The sequence below is a fragment of the Capsella rubella genome, unplaced genomic scaffold (genome assembly GCF_000375325.1).
Source record: "Capsella rubella cultivar Monte Gargano unplaced genomic scaffold, Caprub1_0 scaffold_6, whole genome shotgun sequence".
NCBI classification, from domain to species: Eukaryota; Viridiplantae; Streptophyta; class Magnoliopsida; order Brassicales; family Brassicaceae; genus Capsella; species Capsella rubella.
The window spans coordinates 7,697,269-7,720,711 of NW_006238918.1; the positions used below are offsets into that span (position 1 = coordinate 7,697,269).

Sequence of the window (23,443 nt, forward strand, 5' to 3'; positions counted from 1 at the left end):
AGGATCTCAAAGCCAATATGTAACTGTTTTATGTAGGGACTATTAATGAGAAAGGCTAAATTTTTTTTTTTATTTAAATTATAAACTACCCAATTTCAGATTTAAGGTTTAGGCCTTTTTTTTGAGTTTATGATTCTATAATTTGGGTACAAAAACATTAGCTTATTGCGTACGTATAGTGCAACAGTTTTCAACATTTCATTAATTTTGTCAGGTTTCATTTTCTTCATTATGACAAGTTCTTAACTTTGGTAAAATCAGTGAAATAAAACGAGGTGCAAGCTAAGCTTAACTTGTCATTATTAACTACAAAACGATAAGAGAAATCTAAAAAAAAAAAAAAAAACAAGAACAATTAGCTTATCAAACAAAGCACATGCATGCTCTTCACGGGAACTAAAACATCATCCATCTCCCAACTTACCCAAAAATACACAAAAATGTAATTATTACAGAGAGCCTACAACAAACAAGGACATTATCGTCATTTTACATCATCTGGTACGGTTATGAAGACACTTGACCAGCGCAGCGATGAACCCGAGACCATTGCCGAGCTCTATTCTGCTCCATTGCCATCAATCACCACCACCATGTGACCTTCTCTCTCTCTCTCTCTACTCTGAAAAAAAAAACAATTTTTATTTTCTTTTACAAGGTTTCTTAATGATTTGTTATGACCCTGTTGGATTCAAACCAAACCCACACGAGAGAATGATGAGGAAGTTGTAGTAGTAGTAGTAGTAGATCAACGATTTTGTTACAAATTTTTTTTTTTTTTTTTTGATTAGAGATTAACAAAAACGATTCATTCAACGACTTTTTCTCTACATTTCTCCCCAAATCTCTCTGTCGTTGTGTATTAAGCTAAAAAAATTCAAGCAATGTCGCTTGAGATAACGAGACCGAACACGACGAAGACGAAGAAGATGAAGACAGGTTTCGTCGTGAAAATGCAGCTTAATCACAACAACAACAACAACAGAGGAGGAGGAAATAAAAGAAACACCTTTGTCTTCTTCTTCTTCAGAAACTATTACACATGGATCCTCTGGTTTTTTCTCTCTTTCTATTTCTTCACATCTTACTTCTCCGGCGAAGACCAATCCTCCTCATCTCCCTCGATACGTCTCTTGTCTAACCATAAATCCTCGTCGTCTCTCCCTTCTCGTGCTCTCATCGAATCTTCCGCCATTACCACCACCTCCATTGGTATAAAAATCGATCCTTTATATCTCCTCTGTTTTTCAAAGATTGATTTTTTAATATTGATTCTTATTTTTTGGGGTTTCTGATTAAAGGTATGTTCAGCGGAATGAAGATATATGTATACGATTTACCGGCGAGTTATAACGAAGATTGGGTTAAGGCATCAGAACGTTGCGCCACTCATCTTTTCGCGGCGGAGGTAGCGATTCACCGTGCGCTTCTCTCCTCCGTCGTCCGTACGTTAGACCCTGAAGAAGCTGATTTCTTCTTCGTCCCTGTCTACGTCTCTTGCAATTTCTCAACATCCAACGGCTTCCCTTCTTTAAGCCACGCCCGCTCTCTCCTCAGCTCCGCCGTTGATTTCCTCTCCGTTCGTCACCCGTTTTGGAACCGGACTCAAGGCTCTGACCATGTCTTCGTTGCTTCCCATGACTTTGGCGCTTGCTTCCACGCTATGGTAAGCTTTCAAGATTTGAAGTAAGGCTTGTAAATAGTGACATGCGTGATGTAATTGTTGATCTTTTTGTTATGTGTAGGAGGATATGGCTATTGAGGAAGGGATACCAGAGTTTATGAAGAAGTCAATAATTTTACAAACGTTTGGAGTAAATTACAAGCATCCATGTCAAGAAGTGGAGCATGTTGTGATCCCGCCTTATATCCCGCCGGAGAGTGTTGAGAGAGCTGTCGAAAGATCTCCGGCGAACGGACGGCGAGACATTTGGGCGTTTTTCCGGGGAAAGATGGAAGTCAACCCTAAGAATATAAGCGGACGCTTTTACAGCAAGTGCGTTTGCGTAGCCATTAACAATTTTTTCTTGTTGACTTTGACTTTTGTGTGTGTTTTCGTTTAATTTTTACTACAATGTGAAATTTTTTTCCTCCGGCGTGTGTAGGGGAGTGAGAACGGCGATTCTAAAAAAATACGGGGGAAGAAGACGGTTTTATCTAAACCGGCACCGGTTTGCTGGATACCGATCAGAAATCGTGAGATCGGTGTTTTGTCTCTGTCCACTAGGGTGGGCACCATGGAGTCCAAGGCTAGTGGAATCCGCAGTGTTAGGGTGCGTTCCCGTGGTGATAGCTGACGGGATCAAGCTACCGTTCTCGGAGACGGTACGGTGGCCGGAGATCTCGCTCACGGTGGCGGAGAAAGACGTGAGGAATCTACGAAAGATTTTAGAACACGTGGCTGCGACTAACTTGTCAGCGATACAGCGAAACCTACACGAGCCGGAGATCAAACGGTCCCTCTTGTACAACGTTCCGATGAAAGAAGGAGACGCCACGTGGCGGATCCTCGAGGCGTTGCGGAGAAAGCTCGGTGAACGGTCGTACAGAAGGTCAAGGGTACTGAGCCAATGAGAAGTCGACATGTAAGATTCGCTGTCTGAATTGGGAATGGATGCTAGGCTGGATTAGTTTTGTTCGGACTGATTCGGAATCGGGTTAAACCGGGAATGTCTCGTGTGTGGGGTGGGGGTGTCCACAACGTGAGGTGGGGTTTTAAACCCGACACGTGAGATGTTTGCTGAGCTGGCGTGCACTGAGTGGATTGAAACGTGCTTTGGGGAAGTGAAAGTGTAAAGTATTGCTGACCTGTAATTCTTTTGTTGAGTAGGCATTTATAGATGATTCTTTCTTGAATATAAAATCAAAGTTGCAAATTATAATTAAATTCATCAAATCTCATTTTCTAATTTAACATCTAACTAGAAAATTACTAAGCTAAAACGATAATTTGTTTTTGTGATAAGTTATTATATCAAATTAGCTACCTACTAGTATAACAAAGTTACACGAATACTTGCAATTTGTTTACACATAAAAGCTCTGATCGGATCTAAACTTTAGTTGACCATACTTAGAAATAATTAGCTAATAGAATTTTGTAATGAATAAAAAGATAGAATAAAAAAAGATGGTGTAAGTGTAATAATGTATAGGGAAAGATGAAGGACAGAGCAATGTGAGCAAGAGACAGCTAGTGTGTCAGAAGAAGATGCATATCTCAATAAATGTAATATTACTAATAATACAATTTGTGTGTAGTATTTTTTTTTTAATATATAAATAATTTACACATATACTTATGCAGGGCCACTTTAGTTTCTTATCTTTATGTCTTGTAGACATCACCAAACAGTAGTACACCAATCAAATTATTATTATTATTGTATCACACTAATCACAACTATCTATATGTTGGTTTCCTCGTTAAGCTCTTCATCTATCGAATATTATATATAGTTACAAGGCAGAGATACAAACACATTACAACAAATGAGAAGTGACAACAGTCTCTCTCTCTCCATTCTTGTCTAATGCACTGCTCGCAATATGATCATTGTTATTTGTCAAACACATATTGATCAAGAAAACAAAATTCTATAAACGTATTGCTAATAGTGATGTAAGCCGCAATTAGGAAACCTAACAAATATGTTTCGGTACTGTTGTTTTGTTCTGAAATGACAACAAGAACAATGACCATTAATCATGATTTTTGTTTAGGACGAAAGTGACACGGTACCTCATCTATGACTATATAATTGGTATGGTCATTACCTCATTGGTCCAAAGTACTATCCTCCTGGGATCTAATCTAGGGGTCTGGATCCTGGACCTATTTCCCTAAGTTAAAAACAAAATTCATACACGAAAAGGCCTCCCAAAACAATTTACTTTACTAAAAGGCCCTATATTTTTGTTTTGTTTATCCATAGACTCTATTGTCTGTTGGGCCGACTTCGACCATTACCTTAGCCTCTTTTTGTTTTTGAACTTTCTATTTTATACACATGTTTTAACTATTTAAAGTTTATCCCGATTGCTATAAACGTGATTTTTGTAAAAAAAATAATAATTAAATTATCACTAATTTTATTAAGTACTAGCAGTTGATCCGCGCTACGCGCGGGAGGTTTATAATCTTGTTTTGTTGATTTTTTATTCATATTGTGATATTTTATTATTTTTTAATTGATTTTCAAAAATGTTATAATTATTTTATCTTTAATTATTATCTTTCAATACTCAAATTTGGATTAAAAACATTTGATTCAGTTTATGAAATATCATTTTTTTCTTTTTGATCATGTTATAAACTAATATTTCACTTTCATTTTATTTTTCCTCTTTATAATTTTATATATACAATTACATAAATGCTGTTTTAGTCTACCATAAATTTAAAATTTACTTCCATTCTAAAACTCAGTAACATATTTAAAATATTAAATTATGATCAATTTAAATGAAAGTTGAATTATATTATTACCATTAATAAAAAAATTAAAGTATTGTTTTTTTTATTTTAACATTTCATTTTTTTACATAATTTATTTTTATGTATATAAACTTTTTATTAATTAAATAAGTAACATAAATATGCATTAAATGAATGTTTTAAATTTATTTTAATATTTAAATAAAAATATGGCTTATGTTTAGGTGGCATAATGAGAATAGAGAAAAAACTAAATTTATATATATAGATTCAACTGCAAAAAAAAATTATGTGTTGCGATAAATACGAAGTTCGATTCTGTTAATTGGATAAAGAAATATTTATAGAAATTCGATTTGTTTTATTTCAGTTCGGTCTGATTGATTGTTTATGTTCTCCGGTTCGGTCTTAAAAAGTTATATTCCTGATTCGGTTAGACTGTTAATGTTTTGTTTCCTTTGTCGAATAGTTTTGGGTTTGGTCCGCCAGAGGGCAAAATTAAGCATTACAAATATTCTTTCTTCTCCTAGAACACACAGAGAAAGGTAAAAACAGAAGTCGTAACAATGGAGAGAGTGATGAACATCATAAAGCCAAAGCCTGATCCGAAACAACTCTTACGTGAGTGGCAACGCAAATTACGACAGGAGTGTCGTAACATCGAACGCCAAATCCGAGGTTTCTTATTCACACATCCCCTTTTCTTTTGAGTCAATTAGGGTTTTTTTTTAATATAAGTTGAGCTTGGACGAATCTGGTTGAATTAGATGCTGCTTTAGATTTGATTAGATGACTCGGATTGAGATCGGATGATTTATAAAGTTTTGATTTTGATTTCTGCTTATTGTAAAGTTGTCGATTTGATCATCTGGGTTTGGGTTTGAATCTGTTTCAGATATACAGAGAGAAGAAAAGAATGTACAGAAAGCTATTAAAGAAGCTGCTAAGCGGAATGATATGGTCTCAGCTAAGGTATAATCCAAAATATATGAAATTTTTGGGATAAAGTCTTTGCCTTTGTTGAAGCTTGGATTTGTCGAAAGATTAGTTTTTTTTGTTGTTGTTGTGTGTGGAGTCTTTGGTTCTCTTCTTTTGAATTGAGTATGTGGTTTTGTTTTTAGGCACTCGCTAAGGAAATTGTGGGTTCGAGAAGAACCGTAAACCGTCTATATGAAAATAAGGCGCAGATGAATTCGATATCGATGCACCTTGGAGAGAGTGTTGGTATGTAAATAAAGCTTTTGTTTTCATAATTTCTCATGCTATGTTGAGTTTCTTAAGCTTTTTCATTCTGTCATTGGGAATTTGCAGCGGTTGCTCGAACAGTTGGGCATTTGTCGAAGAGTGCAGAGGTTATGAAGCTTGTTAATAATCTCATGAAGGCTCCACAAATGGCTGCAACAATGCAGGAGTTCAGCAAAGAGATGACTAAGGTACTTTTAATGGTTTCACTCACTCATTATTTAATCGTGTATGGTTATCGATCTACGATACTTTAAGCATCATACTACTTCTCTGTTTGAACATTTGGAGCTGTGTTTCATCCTTTACAGTTTGAAATCACTGTACTTAATCCTGAGTGTTATGTGCAGGCTGGAGTTATTGAAGAGTTTGTGAATGAGGCACTTGACAATGCTCTAGATTCAGAGGATATGGAAGAAGAGATCGATGAAGAGGTTGATAAAGTATTGACAGCAATTGCTGGAGAAACAGCTGCAGAGCTCCCACAAGCTGTTAGGAAGGAAAGGATAAAGGTACCTGCACAGAAGGCGAGCACTTCTCGCGAGGTAAACCCAAACCCCATCCAATGCAACAAAAAAGCATTGCATGTGATTGCAAGAAAATGAAAAAAGTCTGAAAGATTAGATTCTAAAAGAAGTGTTCTGTTTTTCCTTTTTCTCTGCAGGAAGAGGCAATTGCAGAGGGTGTTGATGATGAGGAAGAATTGGAGGAGATTCGAGCTCGGCTCGCTAAAGTTAGATCCTAACTGATTCCAATGACTCTTTTATTAAACGCAATTCTTGATTTATCAGATCAACTTTTGAAAGTGATGACTATCTATCCCAGTGTATTGTATAATATTATAATTGAAATACCAGGCATCAAATTACATGTAATCATGAATTACCTTTTTATCGTTAACGAATTACCTTTTTATCGTTAACGAATTACCTCAGATTCCACAAACCGATAACAAATTTTTTCTCAATACACAAATAAAGTTACCATACAAGAGAGTTAACATAGAACTCTTCTCAAGCACAACCATAACAATCAGCAAAAAGCATAATCCCCCTCGACACTTATCTCCCTTATTTATACATCAGATCAGATTTCTCAACTACAAACACTCTAAGTGAGATAGAGTCTTCGCTTCAGATCACCAGCTCAATATCCACGTCATCAGTCCTTTTGTTACAGTGAATAGACCAACCGTATCATTCAAGAAAGCTATGGTTGAGTGATTAAAACCTTGTAATATTTCTAGAAGTGTTGGAGTAAACCGAATTATGATTTCGTACATACGGCGACATTGGTAAATAAGAAATGAGATATAACATCTGCCGATATTGAGAAATTCAGTAAATTATCACTCTCGTCAGGGCTAGTCATCATATAAATAGATTGTGATAATATAAATCGTTTCTAGCTAGATCAAACCTATTGTATAATGGAAAACTGAGGTGGCGAATTAAAGTATGGGATAATTTGGCGAGTGACCATGACAGAATATTAGGCCGATGACCAGGAAGACGATTACAATTTCTCTATGTTGAAAGAAAACTTTGCCATACAAGTAACACAACACATGTGTCATGAATGCATGATGGTTGGCTTAGTAAATTTTTTTTTTTTTGGGTCAACTAACCTAATTATGTAAAACATTCTTTTTTATTTGTTTCGACTAAAACGTTTAACTTAAATGTTTAATTCCAAGATTGACTAAACTTAAAAATTGGATTTATAAAAAAACAATATAAACAAAATAGTACTATATGACTTACCTAAGTTGCATGTGTGCGGCTGTACAAAATTATTTCAGTTATAAAAAAATTGAGGTTGGGGGATGTTTGATGAAATAAAGTTTAAAATGTTACAACTTAATTTATAAATATGAAAAGAAAAATTCTTTTAAAATTATATATGAAACAACTTATACACTATTAAAACCGCAATAGTCATTGTGAACTTTGTAGATTTATAGTACTGAAACAACTTTTCGTAATTCACTCTAATGAATACATCATTATTCTAAACCAATTCTAGAGAATGCATCTAAGACACATAAGAAAAATTATTCTTGTGGTGACTATAAAGGCCTAAGGAAGATTCTAGGTAGAAGAATGAATCTTCCTAGGTAATGACCTATACAGAACAGAAGTCCATGTCTATTACACAAAAGACAGATCAATTTAAATGTTACGAAGAATTAATCTTTAATCTCGATAAATAAAACTAGTGTATTGTGATCAAGAAATCAATTATAAACATAGATATGGCATTGTCATAAATAACACCCTAAAATCTCTAACAACAACGAAATAGAAAACAAAGTCAATAAGGACACTGCTTTAGTTAGATTGTTTTTCTTGCTTTGGAACTTTAAGAGGACATTTCACCAACCTAATTTACACCTAAATCTTACACTTGTGGAACTTACATCATTACTCCCAAAACACAGACTCGTGGAGTGTCCATCATCACTCCTAAAGAGCTTTATAATTATATAATCCTCGGTTTTGTCTAATTAACATTTTAAATCAATTAAATGAAACAGTTCAAATATTTAAAAGTAATCGTTTATAGTTTTAGTTTGAATTAATAAAAAATGTTACAAATCTGTAAGGAAATTAGAACATTTCAATAGAATCCAGAAATAACAATAAAACAAAAGATATGATTAGTACCACCAAGTCTTTGAATGGATCCTATCCCAGGTTCTCTTGTTATTGTTCCAACGAAAAAATCCATCGTCCTTGACAGTGACGAAACATGAGTCTTTACAGTTATCTTTGTCTGAATCATACAAATCGTACCACGTCTCGTATGGCGCGGACTCATGTGCTTTGACGTAAAACGTTCCTACACATCTCGTATGGGATAAAACCCTAGATGCCTCCGCATTTTCATTATCGCCGGCAGCATTTGGGATGTCTATCACCGTTTTTTGACCCACATGTACGGATTCGGACAGCTCAGGGGTTGGTCCGCACGTGACGAAAACGGCAACGTTTTTACGAGTTTGCAGCTGGTTGGATACGACAAGAGTGGCGGCACGTGCGGTTTCCGACCTTGCAAAGAGCATTAGGGCCATGATCGATACCGTTATAAGAGTGTCCATGATATTGTTATATATGTGAATGTATTTCCCTTTTGGTATATGTGTCTGTCTCTATATATACACACGATCTCCCTTCGGTTTCTAAAACTTGGAGCATTATCAATCTTTACGTTTTACGAATTCAAAGGTGACATGGCTAAATGCTGCGGTTACAATCAGAATTAAACTAGAGACACAATCTTGGTTTGGTAGATCTTCCCTGATGTTGCCATTAAACAGAGATCAGAAAACATAATGTCATAAATAACACTTGATAAATAAAACTTGTGATCAAGAAATCAATTATAAACATAGATCATATGGTTGCGTTTGCGTCATAAATAACACCCTAAAACCTCTAACAACAACAAAAAAGAAAACAAAGTCGATAAGGACACTGATTTAGCTTATTTTTCTTGCTTTGGAAATCAAAGAGGACATTACACCAACCTTATTTACTCCTAAATCTTACACTTTTGGAACTTCCATCATTACTCCTAAAGCACGTACTTATGGAGTGTTCATCATATCCATAATTATTCAATTCTCGTACACAAAAACGAATGACAAAGCCATCAGCTGGTTTAATAGTTTGGTTGAGTCGGTTAACTAGAACGTTTACAAAATAAGCTTGTCAACATTCTGTTCTCATTCCTAATATCAAACACAAAAAAACTTAAAAAATCTTTCTTCATTTTCTCTCGAGTTCTAATGACGAGCTCTCTCCTTTTCCTCATAGAATTTTTCCTATTCATTCAACTTTCCTCCTCCTCATCCGGTGGTCCTTCCACCAAAGATTTAGGAGACCACTCTGGCTACTACAACATTCCTCACACAAAAGGAGCGAGGTTTTTTTACTTCTTCTTTGAGTCGAGAAGCAATACGACGGATCCTGTTGTGATCTGGTTATCTGGGGGACCGGGTTGCAGTAGTAGCGTGAAGGAATCACTTTTTTTTCTTTTTTTAACGGTATTGAGATTCATTACAAACATATGTATGATTTTTACACACGCTATCTAAGTTATCATGTAATAAACATCAGCGTTGTAATTTGTTTTTTTGCATCTTAAGTTGTTAATTATTTTTATATTTATTAAATGGATTATTTTATTTCTTGCCTTTTTATATTTTGCTTATGTTTTGTTTATATTTTGCTTATATTTTGCTCATGCAAATATTTTTAAAAAAGATTGTAGCTTAGTTAAATTATAGGATGTATTTAAGAAATTGAGGATGTATCACAAATTTAAATTTTCAATTGAGTACGTGGGACTAAAACAAAGAGGATACTTTAGTTGTGTTAAGGAAATGATTTGAACATAAACTATGCAAAAACATATCACTATCGCTCAACCTTTACGATGTTAAAGTAGTTATAATGAAGCAACAGAGATCGTGTTTACACTTTGGATCTATTCATTTCAATTAATTAGTTTGTGATACGTACGACAAAAAATTATGTATCTAATGACAGATTATGTGGGTTTAGTATTCATGCATCTCTCTTACTTTAGTTTTGGTGAATTGAATCTTTACATACGCTAATAAGTCAGAATTTTGAGAAACAATGTATCGAAATTGAATGAAATGTCATAAGAGTAATTAACTGCAATTAACTTTAAGATCTGTTTTTTTTTTTTAACTTTTTTTTTTCCAACTGAGAACATAAAAGTTATAAGTGACAATTGGCAAAACTATTAGTTGAAAATACACATTTAAAAATTAAAAAAAAAAAAATTTGTTTATATTTTAGTGTTAAGAACTTTAAGGTGTCAGGCTTTAGTATTTGTGGGGAGAGATACTATTTTAAAATTTTGTTTTTGAGTGACATGAGATATTAAGTTTATAAGATTTAAAATTGAAGTCTAAGATTTAGATATACACTAGCTATTTTGTTAAGTTTTTAAAATCAGAATAATATTCTAAGCTTTTGTATAAACCTTGACCATTTTGAAAATATTCCTTTCTTAATTTAAGTCAATATATTAAGTATAGCATAATAAAAAATAAAGATTCCATAGAAAACGCTTTTATAAAGAAATTACCATTTTCTTTTTCTTTTTCTAACCTTAGTTCAATGGACATAACAAGATAGCTCCCCCATAAATACCTCTCTTTTCATGTTAAAACCCCATTTCTCATACAAAGAAACTACAAAGAAACAAAATGGAGTCTAGGAATTTTTCTCTCCCTTTCCTCTTCGTGATTTTCATCGCTTCTCACTTTTCATTCTCGAGTTCTAAAAGGATCTTAAACGATCCCTACGTTTTCTCATCGTCTCCGAGTTTGTCAAGCCTCAATGCGGAGAGTCTTATCAATTCATTCAATCTTACGCCTCAGTATGCTGTGAATGTCATCCAAAAAGGTAATCCCAACGCTCCAAGACTCTTCGAGAGCCAAATTGATTTTCGCGCGATGTTTGGTGACCAAAACGCTTCCGGTGGTCCTTCTGTCCAAGAGTTTGGCCACTATGCGGGTTATTACAGCCTCCCCCATTCAAAATCAGCCAAGTAAATCTTTTAAGACGTTCAAATAATTAGTCCTATTCAAATCATGCTTAGCCCTAATCTTGTTCAGTTTAATAGTTGGTATAGACATGGATGCTTTAAACTTATTTTATTTTTCATTTTGGGTGCTCTTGTTGATTTTGGTTTTGGCAGGATGTTTTATTTCTTCTTTGAGTCACGGAACAATAGTGCTGATCCCGTTGTGATCTGGTTATCTGGTGGACCGGGTTGTAGTAGCAGTATCGCTATGTTTTATGAGAATGGTCCGTTTAAGATCTCAGATGATTTCTCTCTCTCTTGGAACGATTTTGGTTGGGACAAGGTTTGTTTGGTTTAATAGATTTCCTTTTCTTATTCAACAAAACATATTTGTCTACAAGAAACATATATGATAGAAAAATGTCTTTTGTCTTAACATATGTTGTAATAGGTATCCAATTTAATCTACGTGGATCAACCAGTCGGAACTGGTTTCTCTTACACAAAGGATATAAGCGATATCCGGCTTGACGAGGCCGGTGTAAGCAATGACCTTTACGATTTCTTACAGGTTCGATTGTTGTTGGTCTTCACGTACACGTACATTTTGTTGTTAGAAGAATTGTTATTGACATTGTATTGACTTGGGTTTTATCTTTGAAACTTTGGTAGGCTTTTTTCAAAGAGCATCCCAAATTCGCAAAGAACGATTTCTTTATTACTGGTGAATCTTACGCTGGTCACTACATTCCGGCTTTTGCTTCACGTGTTCACAGTGGAAACAAAAAGAAAGAAGGAATCCAAATCAACCTTAAGGTTAGTAATTGACGTAAAAGGTTTTAGAAATTTATTTAATTAAAAGGTTTATTTTTTAATTAATTTATTGAGTTTCCTTTTTATTTTATTTTTAATTAAAGTTTTTGGTTGAAATTTGGACACATTTAGGGAATTAAATTAAAAGTTATGGTCTAATCTTGGTTTAAAACAGGGTATTGCGATTGGTAACGGTTTAACCAACCCGGAAATCCAATATGCTGCGTATGGAGACTATGCACTGCAAATGAAATTGATTACAGAATCCGATAACGAGGGTATCAAGCAAGACTACGTTGAGTGTCAAAACTTCATTAAAAAATGCAGTAATTTCTCTCACTATATATTTCTATTTTTCTGAATTTTTGTTGGATATATTTATGTTCGAGTTAAAAGATTAAAAATTATCTTTATTTTCTGAATATCAGATCTTGGTGTTGCTTTAGCTTGTGCATCTGGTTTCGAGGTTTGCAACAACATTGTAACTACAATAACGGAAAAAAACAAAGGCATAAATGTAAGCATCAAATTCTTGAAATTGACTTTTTTCGATCTTTAAAAAATATTTTCTTTTCACTTACAAGACTTTTTTTTTCTTTTTCTTTGAAGTATTATGACGTGAGGAAGAAATGTGTTGGAAGATTGTGTTACGATTTTTCGAAGATTGAAACATTCTTGAACAAAGAAAACGTACGGAAAGCTTTAGGGGTTGGAGATATCGAATTTGTGTCATGTAGTAGCACAGTTTATGATGCAATGACAAAGGATTGGATGGTTAATCTTGAGGTCAAGATCCCGGAGCTTGTCAATGATGGAATCAGTCTACTAGTTTATGCTGGAGAATATGATCTTCTTTGCAATTGGCTTGGTAAGATTGATCATAAAATTTGGATTTTTCTAGCTTTAAGAGTTTTGTGTTATACACCTCAATTTTGGTTAATAATTTTCTTGGTTATACAGGAAACTCTAGGTGGGTTGAGGAGATGAATTGGTCAGGCCAAAAGGATTTTAAAGCAGCCAAAAATGTACCGTTAATGGTAGATAATAAAGAAGTCGGTTTACTGAAGAGTTACGGTTCTCTCACTTTTCTTAAGGTAATCAAAACAGATAAAGCTAATGAATCAAACCTATTATATATTGATGTAACACAACTGAAACTAGTAGTCTTTATATGTTTTTCTTGAAGGTTCATGATGCTGGCCACATGGTCCCTATGGATCAGCCGAAGGGTTCTTTGCTAATGCTTCAGTATTGGATGCGAGGAATGCTTAATTAGTAGTACTCCAAGCAGCTGCGGATGTAGTAAAAGTATCTTATATGGGACACAAATTATATGTAATAAAATATTAATTAGACAATATATTACATAAAGATATATTTTTGATAACTTGAAAGTATATTTTGCATCTTTAATAAGCCAAAATTTCAAAATTACTTTTCCATTGATATAGAAAAATATTTTTATTTGTTAATTAGAAAATTACACAATTACAAACTTACAATTCACTACAAATTAGATATTTGGGTTTACTTATCTAACCATATCACACAAACTTCAGCCCTAAAAATAATAAATTAATGACAAAATGTTAATAATTTTTTATATTACTAATTTGCTAATTTTATTATATTTTAACCCAAAAAAAAGTAGTAAAAAGGGAGATAGGGCACTTGAACTCACAACCATATAATATCACATGGTTGCCCAGTTACCATATAAGCTAAAGGATATATATATGAACATAGGTATTGGTTAATGTCTAAAAATTAGTATGGTCCATGAATTTAATGTAGTGAACATTTTCATTTCAAAAGAAATGTGATCGTAGCTTTCATTTACAAGAATTTCATGCCATGATCTTAAATGACTAAAACGAAGCGTATTTTCTTAACACCCGTTTGCCACTAAACTCGACAATTTATGATGTTTGATTAGAGAAAAAAGAAGCACATATTCAAATTGGTTTGTATGTTTAGACTTATACATCCACCATCTACCGCATATTATTGTTGGCTTCACAAATTGCTTACAAACGAAAAATTTCCAAAAAAAAAAAAAAAAAACTGATGTCAAAACACAGAGATAATTTTTTGTTAATCACTTTTTTTTTTAATAGCAGTTGCGAATCATTGTTTAAAACGACAAAAAAATACCACTAACATTGAGACATTGTTATTTAAATTATTCCAAACTTAATAAAAACAAATAACATATTAATTAAAAATATCATAATTAAACTGGTTCTTCTTTAACAATCATATGGTGTTGAAAAGCTTCAGGGTCGCTTGCTGTGTTGTCATTGCCTCCACCTTGCTCTACAACTCTCTCTTCGGGCTGGATGTTGTGAGATTCCTCATGGCTCATTTGGTTTGTTTTACATAATCTTTTTTTGTTCCTCGCTTTGTATCTCTTAAACTTTTCATCGATGGTCTCATTCTTGTAATGAACCGAGGACATATGCGCAGCAAACTTTTGTGAAGTGTCGAACACATTGTTACATTTGGGACATGTATATGGACCATATTTCTTATATGGTAAACTATGTGTTCGACCATCATATTCACCACTTTCTTCAGAATCAAAACCTTCAAAGTTTTCTTCGAAATACCTGGTTGATCTACATCGTTTCTTCACTGGTCGACGATTGGAGACATGTTGGTCATGGTGGTGTTCCGGTGAAAAAGAAAACCTATTAGGCTGCCTTGGATACACAGAAGTTTGATGTGGAAAAACAGTACGTAGAGGTGTTGGATTCAAGATCTCGCACTGTTTCTCAACAAAATTTGTAGGGTAAAAAGAAGAATTGAAGATGTTGTGATTCATGGCACGACGATATGCATTTTGGCTAGTGACCAAATTATGGGTTGGAATAATAGCGGAATACCTATTTGTGATAGTTTGAGTGACAGAGATTTGAGAAAGATGAGGATTATTAGGGACTTGAGTTATGCAAGGCATCTCGAAACGAGACACCATGTTTTGCCTCATTTGATAAGCCACTTGTGGATTATTGAGACCAAAAGAAGATGAAGAGAGAGACGAAGAAGAAAATAAACCATGATGGTTTGTGTGGCCAGAAGTAATGAATCTTGACTCAACCATCTTAGACTCGTAATTCCTAAAGTTGGAATTCATTTCGATGGGAGTAAACCTACGATTGTTCATAGTATCATCACCATAAGAGTTTAAACCATTTGGAAATGAATTCATTTTGAAAGTCAAGAAGAGTGTATGTTAAACTTTTTAACTATGTCACCTTTTATAATGGTACGTGCATATCAATAAATCAAAAGTAGAAATTCATTATATATATATAAAAAAAAAATTGAACACGAAAGGAAGATATCTAGTCCAAAAACCATTATTTTTGGATTTTTGTAAATATTTTGATGCACATAATCTTTGATGATTTACTTTACTTTTTATTTACAGAAAAAAACTTTTATACGTATGGTAACATTTAGAAAAATTAAAAATTATAAAATATCTTTTGATTGATGTAGTGATCTGGCTAATTTTATCTTGCAAATTACCAGGAGAGCCAAGATTTGTTTCCATGTTATACACTTATTTAGTTATTTTATATTACACTAAATTTTGCATTAAATCACCAATTTTTGGATCATAATAATAATATCTTAAACAGGCTAGCTAAGGTGTAATGCTTTTCTTTTTTAAAAAACAACAATACAAAAATTTCAGAAATACTTTTGCTGCTAAATAGAATTAAATCAATTCTTGTAAGCACATTTCTATATTTCTAAAATTTTAGGTAAAATTCACTCTTAGGAAGTATTTGGATTATGGTATGATATATTAACATGTAATCTTATCAATGGATGTAAATCTAGTTGTAGCTTAACTGTAGTGTCACACAATTTGGGTTTATCTAAAGATTAAAGTTAAAGATTATTTTTTTAAAACATAAAGATTTGAGGTTCCTTTTAAAGACTTTTCCTATATACGATTTATTTTGTATATACTTTACATAGATTCATGATTACTAGCAATGATAAAGTATAACATATTAGATTAAATCCACCAGTATGTCGAGATTTGTTTCAATATATATTTAATACTGACCATCAACATTTTTTTAGATGAAATAATTCTTCAGTGAAATATATCAAAGTTTCATATATATTATTTAATTTGGAAAACTATTTTGTATTGCTAATAGAAATTTTATACAGAAATATACTTATATATCAAATTTTCTAAGTATTAGATATAATGCATCAAATCAAATGAAAAATTAGAATAAAAACTAGCATTTTTAATGCTATATACTGTAATAGATGTTGAAATAATAAGTATCACTTTTTAACACCTCATAGTTATATAATAAATTAAAAAATTTGGGAAATGAAAAATGAAAAAATATGAAAGTAAATTATGATTGGATTAAAAATTTAATACGTATTATTTTCTTATGGGATATGTTTTAATGCATAGAAGTATAATATTAAAAATAGTATATTACATCAAATTAAGTTAAAAATTAATAAAATTACAAGTTAAACTATTTAAGTGGGTGAAATTTCTTTATAACATACTAGAAACTAGAAAGCATGAAAAGATATATATATATATATATATATATATATATATATATATATATATATATACTGCTGGATTTTTTTTAATTGATTAATGTCTATCTGTAGCAGTGAAAATAATGTGTATTAGGTAGTAACATATTTTATAATAGGTTGAAAATATCTGTTTATAAGTTTTAAAATATATATCTATTTAATGTTGAAAATGGTTTAACAGCCTGGAGAAAACCTTCAGTAATTTGTCCACTTTAGTTTGCCAACCGTTGAGGAAAAACCAAAGTAATACACTGAGAGTCAAACTAGAAAAAGACTCTTGTCTTTTTGGTATCCAGCATCCAATCATGGTTTGACTCAACCAAATTTAAACTAATTGTTATGTTTTGTTTTTGTCAGTCATATATATATTTAAATTATTTTTTGCCCATAATCAGCCTATTTTATTGCTTTTTATTATAACTTTCTTTGTCAAACATATTTTATTGCTTTTCAATAATTCTTATGACTGAAATTATAATAATGATCAGCAAACCAGATAATATCATAATTGTCTGTCTAAGAGGTGACGCATGAGAAATATTAAATGATAACAATTTGTGGTGAAATTATGAGTATTTCTCTAGTAATTGCTTGGAAACCATGGAACTCCAATTAGACATGACCACGGTTACGGTTAATGCGGTTATGGTTAATTAACCACCGGTTAACGGTTATAATTTTTTAACCATAACCTTAATCATTATATATACGGTTAAGACGGTTACGGTTATATACGGTTACGGTTAATTATGGTTACGGTTAAATACGGTTACGGTTATTTGATGATTATTATAATATTAATATTAGAGATAAAATTTTATGAAATATTATTTATTTTACAAGTAAAAAATATATGTGATTTCAATTATTTATAGTGAATTAGTTAAATCTGGGTATTGTATACATTTATAATATAATTTATTTTAAAAATTTAAATATGCGGTTAACCGAGCGCTTAACCGTACGGTTAACCGACGATTAATTACGGTTAATTATGGTTACGGTTAATTAACGGTTACGGTTATTATTATTTTTTAACCGTAACTAATTTACTTTTACGGTTAACGGTTACAATTTTTAACCGTTTTATACGGTTACGGTTGATAAACGGTTCGGTTACGGTTAAAAATACGGTTAAGGTTAGCTTTTGGTCATGTCTAACTCCAATGAGACAATACTGTTTTCTAAATATATATTTTTTTTTGTAAGAACTGTTTTCTAAATATGCATTGAACATTACCACCAAAGGGCAGTATCTCCAATTATATACACACTCGAGATTTTGTTCACCAGCACGATTTTCATGAAATTTCTTTTATATTTAAAAATTGAGTTGAAAATCCACGTAAATTATGAAATTGTAAAACAACATATCTTTTTGAAAAATTTAGTAGCCAATTTGTATATAATAGAAAAATGATTTGATAGCGTTCAATTATACGCCATAAAAACTTTTCTAGTTCAATGTTAAATCCATTTTATATCAATGTAATAATAATAAAAAAATTGTTAGCATGCATTTATACTTTTTTTTTTTCAAATATCCTCAATATAAGATATTTTATAAGACGAATTTTTATTTTATTTTATTGATGCAAGTATTAAATTGACAAAGAAGTTCAAAAGCCAAAGTTTCACGTAGTCAACATCACTACCACTTTCATTACTCCCCTAAATAATTTTTTGGATTAAAGTGTTTTTAAGAGAACTCATTGCATTTGCTACGTTAGATATATATTTACCGATGATATAAAGCTATAAATGTGACTAACACATACATTTTTTTTTTTGGTTTCAAACACATACAATGAAGTTCCTTAATACACACATAAATGTATCGTAGCAAATGTAAGGACTACACCACGAATCTGGAAACTTTTGTTTGGCTATTTGTACACACGCATACATATTACTTACACATTTGTGGAAATGAGTGTGTGTGACTGTGTCTGCATGAATAAAACACATGTACCTTAAATGATGTAAAAATGTACAGTAGATCTATCAATTGTACATATATGGAGACATATACCCCATCGACGGGTCATTAGCTCTGAAGTTGATTAGTCGGTCCAAATATAAACCTGATCATCATGAAATTCATATATGTGTGTGTGTGTCCTATTAATTAAAGATTTATTCATGCATGCAAGTGTCAATCAAAAGTGGTACGAATGAATAATTATGAAGGGGTTCTTTTGGCACTTTACTAAATGTAATAATGAAAACAACATTGGCAAGTCAACTCGTGATGATAAAAAATTTTGGTAATTGGAATTTCGCAAAAATGAGTTTTTGTTTTTTTGTCACTTTATAATCAGACAGTTCCATATAGTTCACTGGTCCGTCCAATGCAGCCTCCTCGACTAATATGTCTTCTTTCTTTTATCCGTGTAATATCACCACACCACTTGGGCACTCTTTTTTTACTTTTCACTTTTGAAATTCATGATAAATTTACGAAAATATAATTAGACGAATGATCAAATCAAGGAACATGCTGATGATTTTCGTTAATGTTTTTTGTTTTTGTCAACTCAACACAAAGTTCTGGATTTTGAATATTTGCACTTCTCGTGAGAATTACGAAAGGTAATATATAAATATAAATAAATATTATATATATATATATATATATTTTTTATGTTTGGACTGGGCATTTACTAAGAACTTCGAGTCATTTTGACCACTCTAAAACTACAAAAAGAATCAAAAGGGAAGACAGATACTTTAGCAGCACACCTTATTTGTTAAAACTTCACATTTAAAATTGCTGAAAATTACGTATATATTTGACAATAAAAGATGGTGGGGTGATGAAAAAATAATATGAAATCCAATCAAATCAAAGTGATAAAATCAAGAGTTTGAGCTTTTCCACCCAACGATTTTAGTTACGGTTATTATGAACACAAATTCTGATAACAATCTTGATTTCAGTATAAGATTTATTATGACCCCGATTATAATTAGAAAACATAGTGAGGTCCTCATAAAAACCAAAATAAACATAAGAATCAAGAGCGGTCACATAAACTTGATTCTTTGAACAGTCATGTATTTGTTGTAATTTAATTTTCATCAAAACGAAACGCGAATAATAATAAGAACAAAAATAAAATAAAAAAGTAGATCGGAGTAATTGGAAATCTAATATTTTCAAACAGGCACAATGAATATGCATGCATGTCAATCATGTTGACTTCTCCACACCCATAGCTTTCGTAACAAAATGAAATAATAAAAAATAAAATTATTGGTTCTAATAAAAATAATAATAATTGATAGGGTGAGTCCAAAACTCCAAATCCAAGTCTCTTATTAAAAGGGCACAAATTCAACCACTCCTCCATAAACACAAAAGGTCCATCCTAAAAAGAGCAAGTAAGAGATAACAGTTTCTCTCCTTTTCTCTTTATCAAACTTCACCACACTAACGAGAGAAATGGGGAGAGCTCCATGTTGCGACAAGACAAAAGTGAAGCGAGGGCCTTGGTCCCCTGAGGAAGACTCTAAGCTTAGAGATTACATTGAGAAGTATGGAAATGGTGGAAATTGGATCTCTCTCCCTCTCAAAGCCGGTAAGTTCATTAACGTGTTATTAGAACCAATTTCCTAGTTCATCATTTACGAGCTTTTATTTCCTCGTACAAGAGCTTATATGCCATTATCTATTGTTCTTGTGGTTTAAGGTTTGAGGAGATGTGGGAAGAGTTGTAGATTGAGGTGGCTTAACTATTTGAGACCAAACATAAAACATGGTGACTTCTCTGAGGAAGAAGACATGATCATTTTTAGCCTCTTTGCCGCCATTGGAAGCAGGTTCTCTATTTAAGTTTTTGTTTCAACTACTCTCTGATAATAATTAAGAAGCTAATTATATTAAGACGATCCTCAGTAAAAATACAGAACTTATATCCGTTTGTTGTCCACTTGGTTATGAAGGTCCCTTGAATAGTTATCTACTAAAATAGGTTGGAAGAAAATAGTATTTCATTCTCCTTAAATTAATTTTATTAAAAGTTATTTTCTCCTAAAACTATCGAATTGATGTGTAATTTGGAACTAATAATCAAAGTCTTTCTAAACGTGCTTATAATTTTATTCATTATTTTAGTCAAAACCATGAGCAACTTACATTCATCTAGATTGCAACATTTTTCTCCGACATTAATTACTAATATGCATGTATTGATCAAACTTGTAGGTGGTCAATAATAGCAGCTCATCTACCAGGAAGAACAGACAATGACATCAAGAACTATTGGAATACAAAGCTAAGGAAGAAGCTCTTGTCTTCTTCTTCTTCGTCTTCCTCCTCTCACTCATCATCAGCCATGGCTTCTCCTTATCTAAACCCTAATTCTCAGGATGTGAAAAGATCATTAACCCCATCAGTAACAATCCCATCTTCTTCTTATAATCCCTATGCTGAAAACCCTAATCAAGACCCAACAAAATACCTCATCTCCAACATCAATGGCTTTGAAGCTGACGACAAACAGATCTTTCCCTATAGTAACCTTAATTATCCTCAAGATCTCTCTCTCTCGGACAGCAACAACAACATCTCTGGCGCAAGTGGTTTCTTGCTCAACCACAATATGTGTGATCACTACAACAACCATACCAGTTTCTCTTCAGACGTTAATGGAAAGAGGTCAGAGACTATGATAAAGCAAGAAGAGATGATGATGATGATGATGATAGACCACCACATTGACCAGAGGACAAAAGGTTACAATGGGGATTCCACACAAGGTTATTATAATTACTACAATGGGCATGGGGATTTGAAGCAAATGATTAGTGGAACAGGCACTAATTCTAACATAAACATGGGTGGGTCAGGTTCATCTTCTAGTTCGATAAGCAACCTAGCTGAGAACAAAAGCAGTAGTAGCCTCCTACAACACAAGTGCTTGCCCTATTTCTACTCCTAGTTCTTTTAGACTCTCTTGTCTTGTTATATAAATATATCTTGGACTGACTGTTAGTAATATCAAAGATTTGATGGGGTATGGGAGGTGAGAGAGAGAAAGACTATGATCAGTTTTATGGGATTTTGTGTTTTGTTTATTATTGTCTCTTTATTGAATTTCTAGTTAAGAAGAGACAATGGGAGATTTGATTTGATGAAACTCAAAAGGATGAATTTATGGTTGAAGAGTAGATCTTCTTTTTTGTCGAGTATATCAGCTTTTCGTTAAAACTTGGAACAAAGTATGTGATCTAACACACACACACGCCCACATGCCACACACGAACATATATAGCATGTTATTGTTTCTAAAATTAGATGAGACTATTCGCATTTTATGTATATAGGCTTATATATTATAGTAAAGAAAAATCTGATAGTAAAACACTCATCTACATTTTCTATCATGGATTTGAATTCCTAAAAGACAAACACAATTGAAACATCGTATATTGTTACACTATTATGAACATATTTCAAATGTTAATTGAAGAAAATAATTAACATACTACATGAAACTACCAAAGTACATCCATGTAATTTATAAATATAAATTCAAAACTACATTAATATAATAAGTATGAAAAGATAGGTCCCGAATGGTAACTGCAGAAGAAATACGGTGCGGTTTAAATAGTAACGAAAATATATATATATATATATATATATATAGAAATGTAGAAATTTTAACATTATTGCGAAGCAGTTTTGTAGTACGATATAGTTAGTATTCGGAACCTTAGTTTTAAAATATTAGTTGATTTTTCTGATAGTAATTATTTATATAAAATTGAGGTTAAATTAATTTGTTAGACGTTGTATGGAGAGAGAGAAGCAGAGAACAAAGGGATTGTGTATAAAAGTCATCACTTTTGGTCAGTGACTCGAGAGCGGCCAGGAGAAGCAAATTGATTGATGGGAATACATACACTATTCATCTGTTTCAATTGACATTTATACCCTTCCCAGATTTCTTCATCTTATTCTTTAACAAAAATAAAATAAATAACGATAGAAATAGAAAAATATGAATAATAAATACGTTAGGGACAATAATGTTAACGTAGGTACATTGGCTAGTAAAGTATGTAAAAAATATATACTGTATACAGATATAGTTTAATACTAATACGTAAATGTGCTTTTCTTTAACAGTGGAATATGATATGTGAGAAAATTTTGAAACAAATTGAAAATTGAAACTAACTTTGAGTAAAGGACCGTTAGTTTTAGGTGAGATCACTTTTTCATGGACCGAGATATTAAGATCCGGCCTATGAAAGAAATGGGCCTGTAGGCCCGTTGTATGAATATTGTTCACCATACTGGCACAGTCCATTATAGCAAATCATTTCTTGAAAATCAAAAGTCGTAATGTAAAACTAACATCATTTTTTTTTTTTTTGCAACCGATGCTAAAGATCTAGATTGGAAATCAATAGTCTTTAACATTCAATTTGGATTCTGGAAATGTGCGGATATAATCTGTAAGGTTGGAAATTGATATAATACATTTCTGCAACATCATTTAGCTAATTTAATGATATAGTTTCTATAAACTAAATCAATGTATACTGTTTGACATTTAGTTAGGTTTTAATTAATTATAAGATAATACCATCATCAGCCTTGTGTTACTATTTTCAGCCTTGTGCCGCGTGTACAGATTACTACATATCCACTACAATTCTTTTGCATTTTATGATTTAGTTTTTGATTAATCGAAAAAAGTAAATGTCGTAGGTACTCATGCATAAAGGCTGAACAAAACATTAAGCTATAACCTCACTCGACAGCATTGGACATTT

The 23,443-nt window shown here is 32.4% G+C and overlaps 6 protein-coding genes across 6 annotated transcripts; 4 read left to right on the forward strand and 2 right to left on the reverse strand.

Annotated features, from left to right (window-relative positions):
* The first annotated feature begins 338 nt into the window (after nt 1-338).
* LOC17881772 (probable glucuronoxylan glucuronosyltransferase F8H) lies at nt 339-2,901 on the forward strand. Its single transcript, XM_023781586.1, has 4 exons — nt 339-1,212; nt 1,302-1,666; nt 1,746-1,996; nt 2,106-2,901. Exons 1-4 carry the CDS (start codon nt 885-887, stop codon nt 2,572-2,574), a joined length of 1,413 nt encoding a protein of 470 aa, XP_023637354.1. The 5' UTR covers nt 339-884; the 3' UTR covers nt 2,575-2,901.
* A 2,103-nt stretch (nt 2,902-5,004) lies between these two features.
* LOC17883782 (vacuolar protein sorting-associated protein 24 homolog 1) lies at nt 5,005-6,580 on the forward strand. Its single transcript, XM_006288526.2, has 6 exons — nt 5,005-5,116; nt 5,334-5,410; nt 5,560-5,662; nt 5,750-5,871; nt 6,031-6,225; nt 6,345-6,580. Exons 1-6 carry the CDS (start codon nt 5,005-5,007, stop codon nt 6,423-6,425), a joined length of 690 nt encoding a protein of 229 aa, XP_006288588.1. The 3' UTR covers nt 6,426-6,580.
* A 1,733-nt stretch (nt 6,581-8,313) lies between these two features.
* Nucleotides 8,314-8,780, reverse strand: LOC17883253. Its single transcript, XM_006289649.2, has one exon. It carries the CDS (start codon nt 8,778-8,780, stop codon nt 8,340-8,342), a length of 441 nt encoding a protein of 146 aa, XP_006289711.2. The 3' UTR covers nt 8,314-8,339.
* Nucleotides 8,781-10,899: 2,119 nt separating this feature from the next.
* On the forward strand, nt 10,900-13,452 carry LOC17884366 (serine carboxypeptidase-like 47). The gene is made up of 9 exons (XM_006289935.2): nt 10,900-11,269; nt 11,420-11,588; nt 11,697-11,816; nt 11,918-12,061; nt 12,234-12,384; nt 12,487-12,575; nt 12,668-12,926; nt 13,019-13,152; nt 13,245-13,452. Exons 1-9 carry the CDS (start codon nt 10,926-10,928, stop codon nt 13,332-13,334), a joined length of 1,500 nt encoding a protein of 499 aa, XP_006289997.1. The 5' UTR covers nt 10,900-10,925; the 3' UTR covers nt 13,335-13,452.
* Nucleotides 13,453-14,291: 839 nt separating this feature from the next.
* LOC17881949 lies at nt 14,292-15,269 on the reverse strand. The gene has a single exon (XM_006289254.1). It carries the CDS (start codon nt 15,267-15,269, stop codon nt 14,292-14,294), a length of 978 nt encoding a protein of 325 aa, XP_006289316.1.
* Nucleotides 15,270-20,083: 4,814 nt separating this feature from the next.
* On the forward strand, nt 20,084-21,797 carry LOC17884322 (transcription factor RAX1). Its single transcript, XM_006286662.2, has 3 exons — nt 20,084-20,235; nt 20,347-20,476; nt 20,862-21,797. Exons 1-3 carry the CDS (start codon nt 20,100-20,102, stop codon nt 21,595-21,597), a joined length of 1,002 nt encoding a protein of 333 aa, XP_006286724.1. The 5' UTR covers nt 20,084-20,099; the 3' UTR covers nt 21,598-21,797.
* The last annotated feature ends 1,646 nt before the right edge of the window (nt 21,798-23,443 follow it).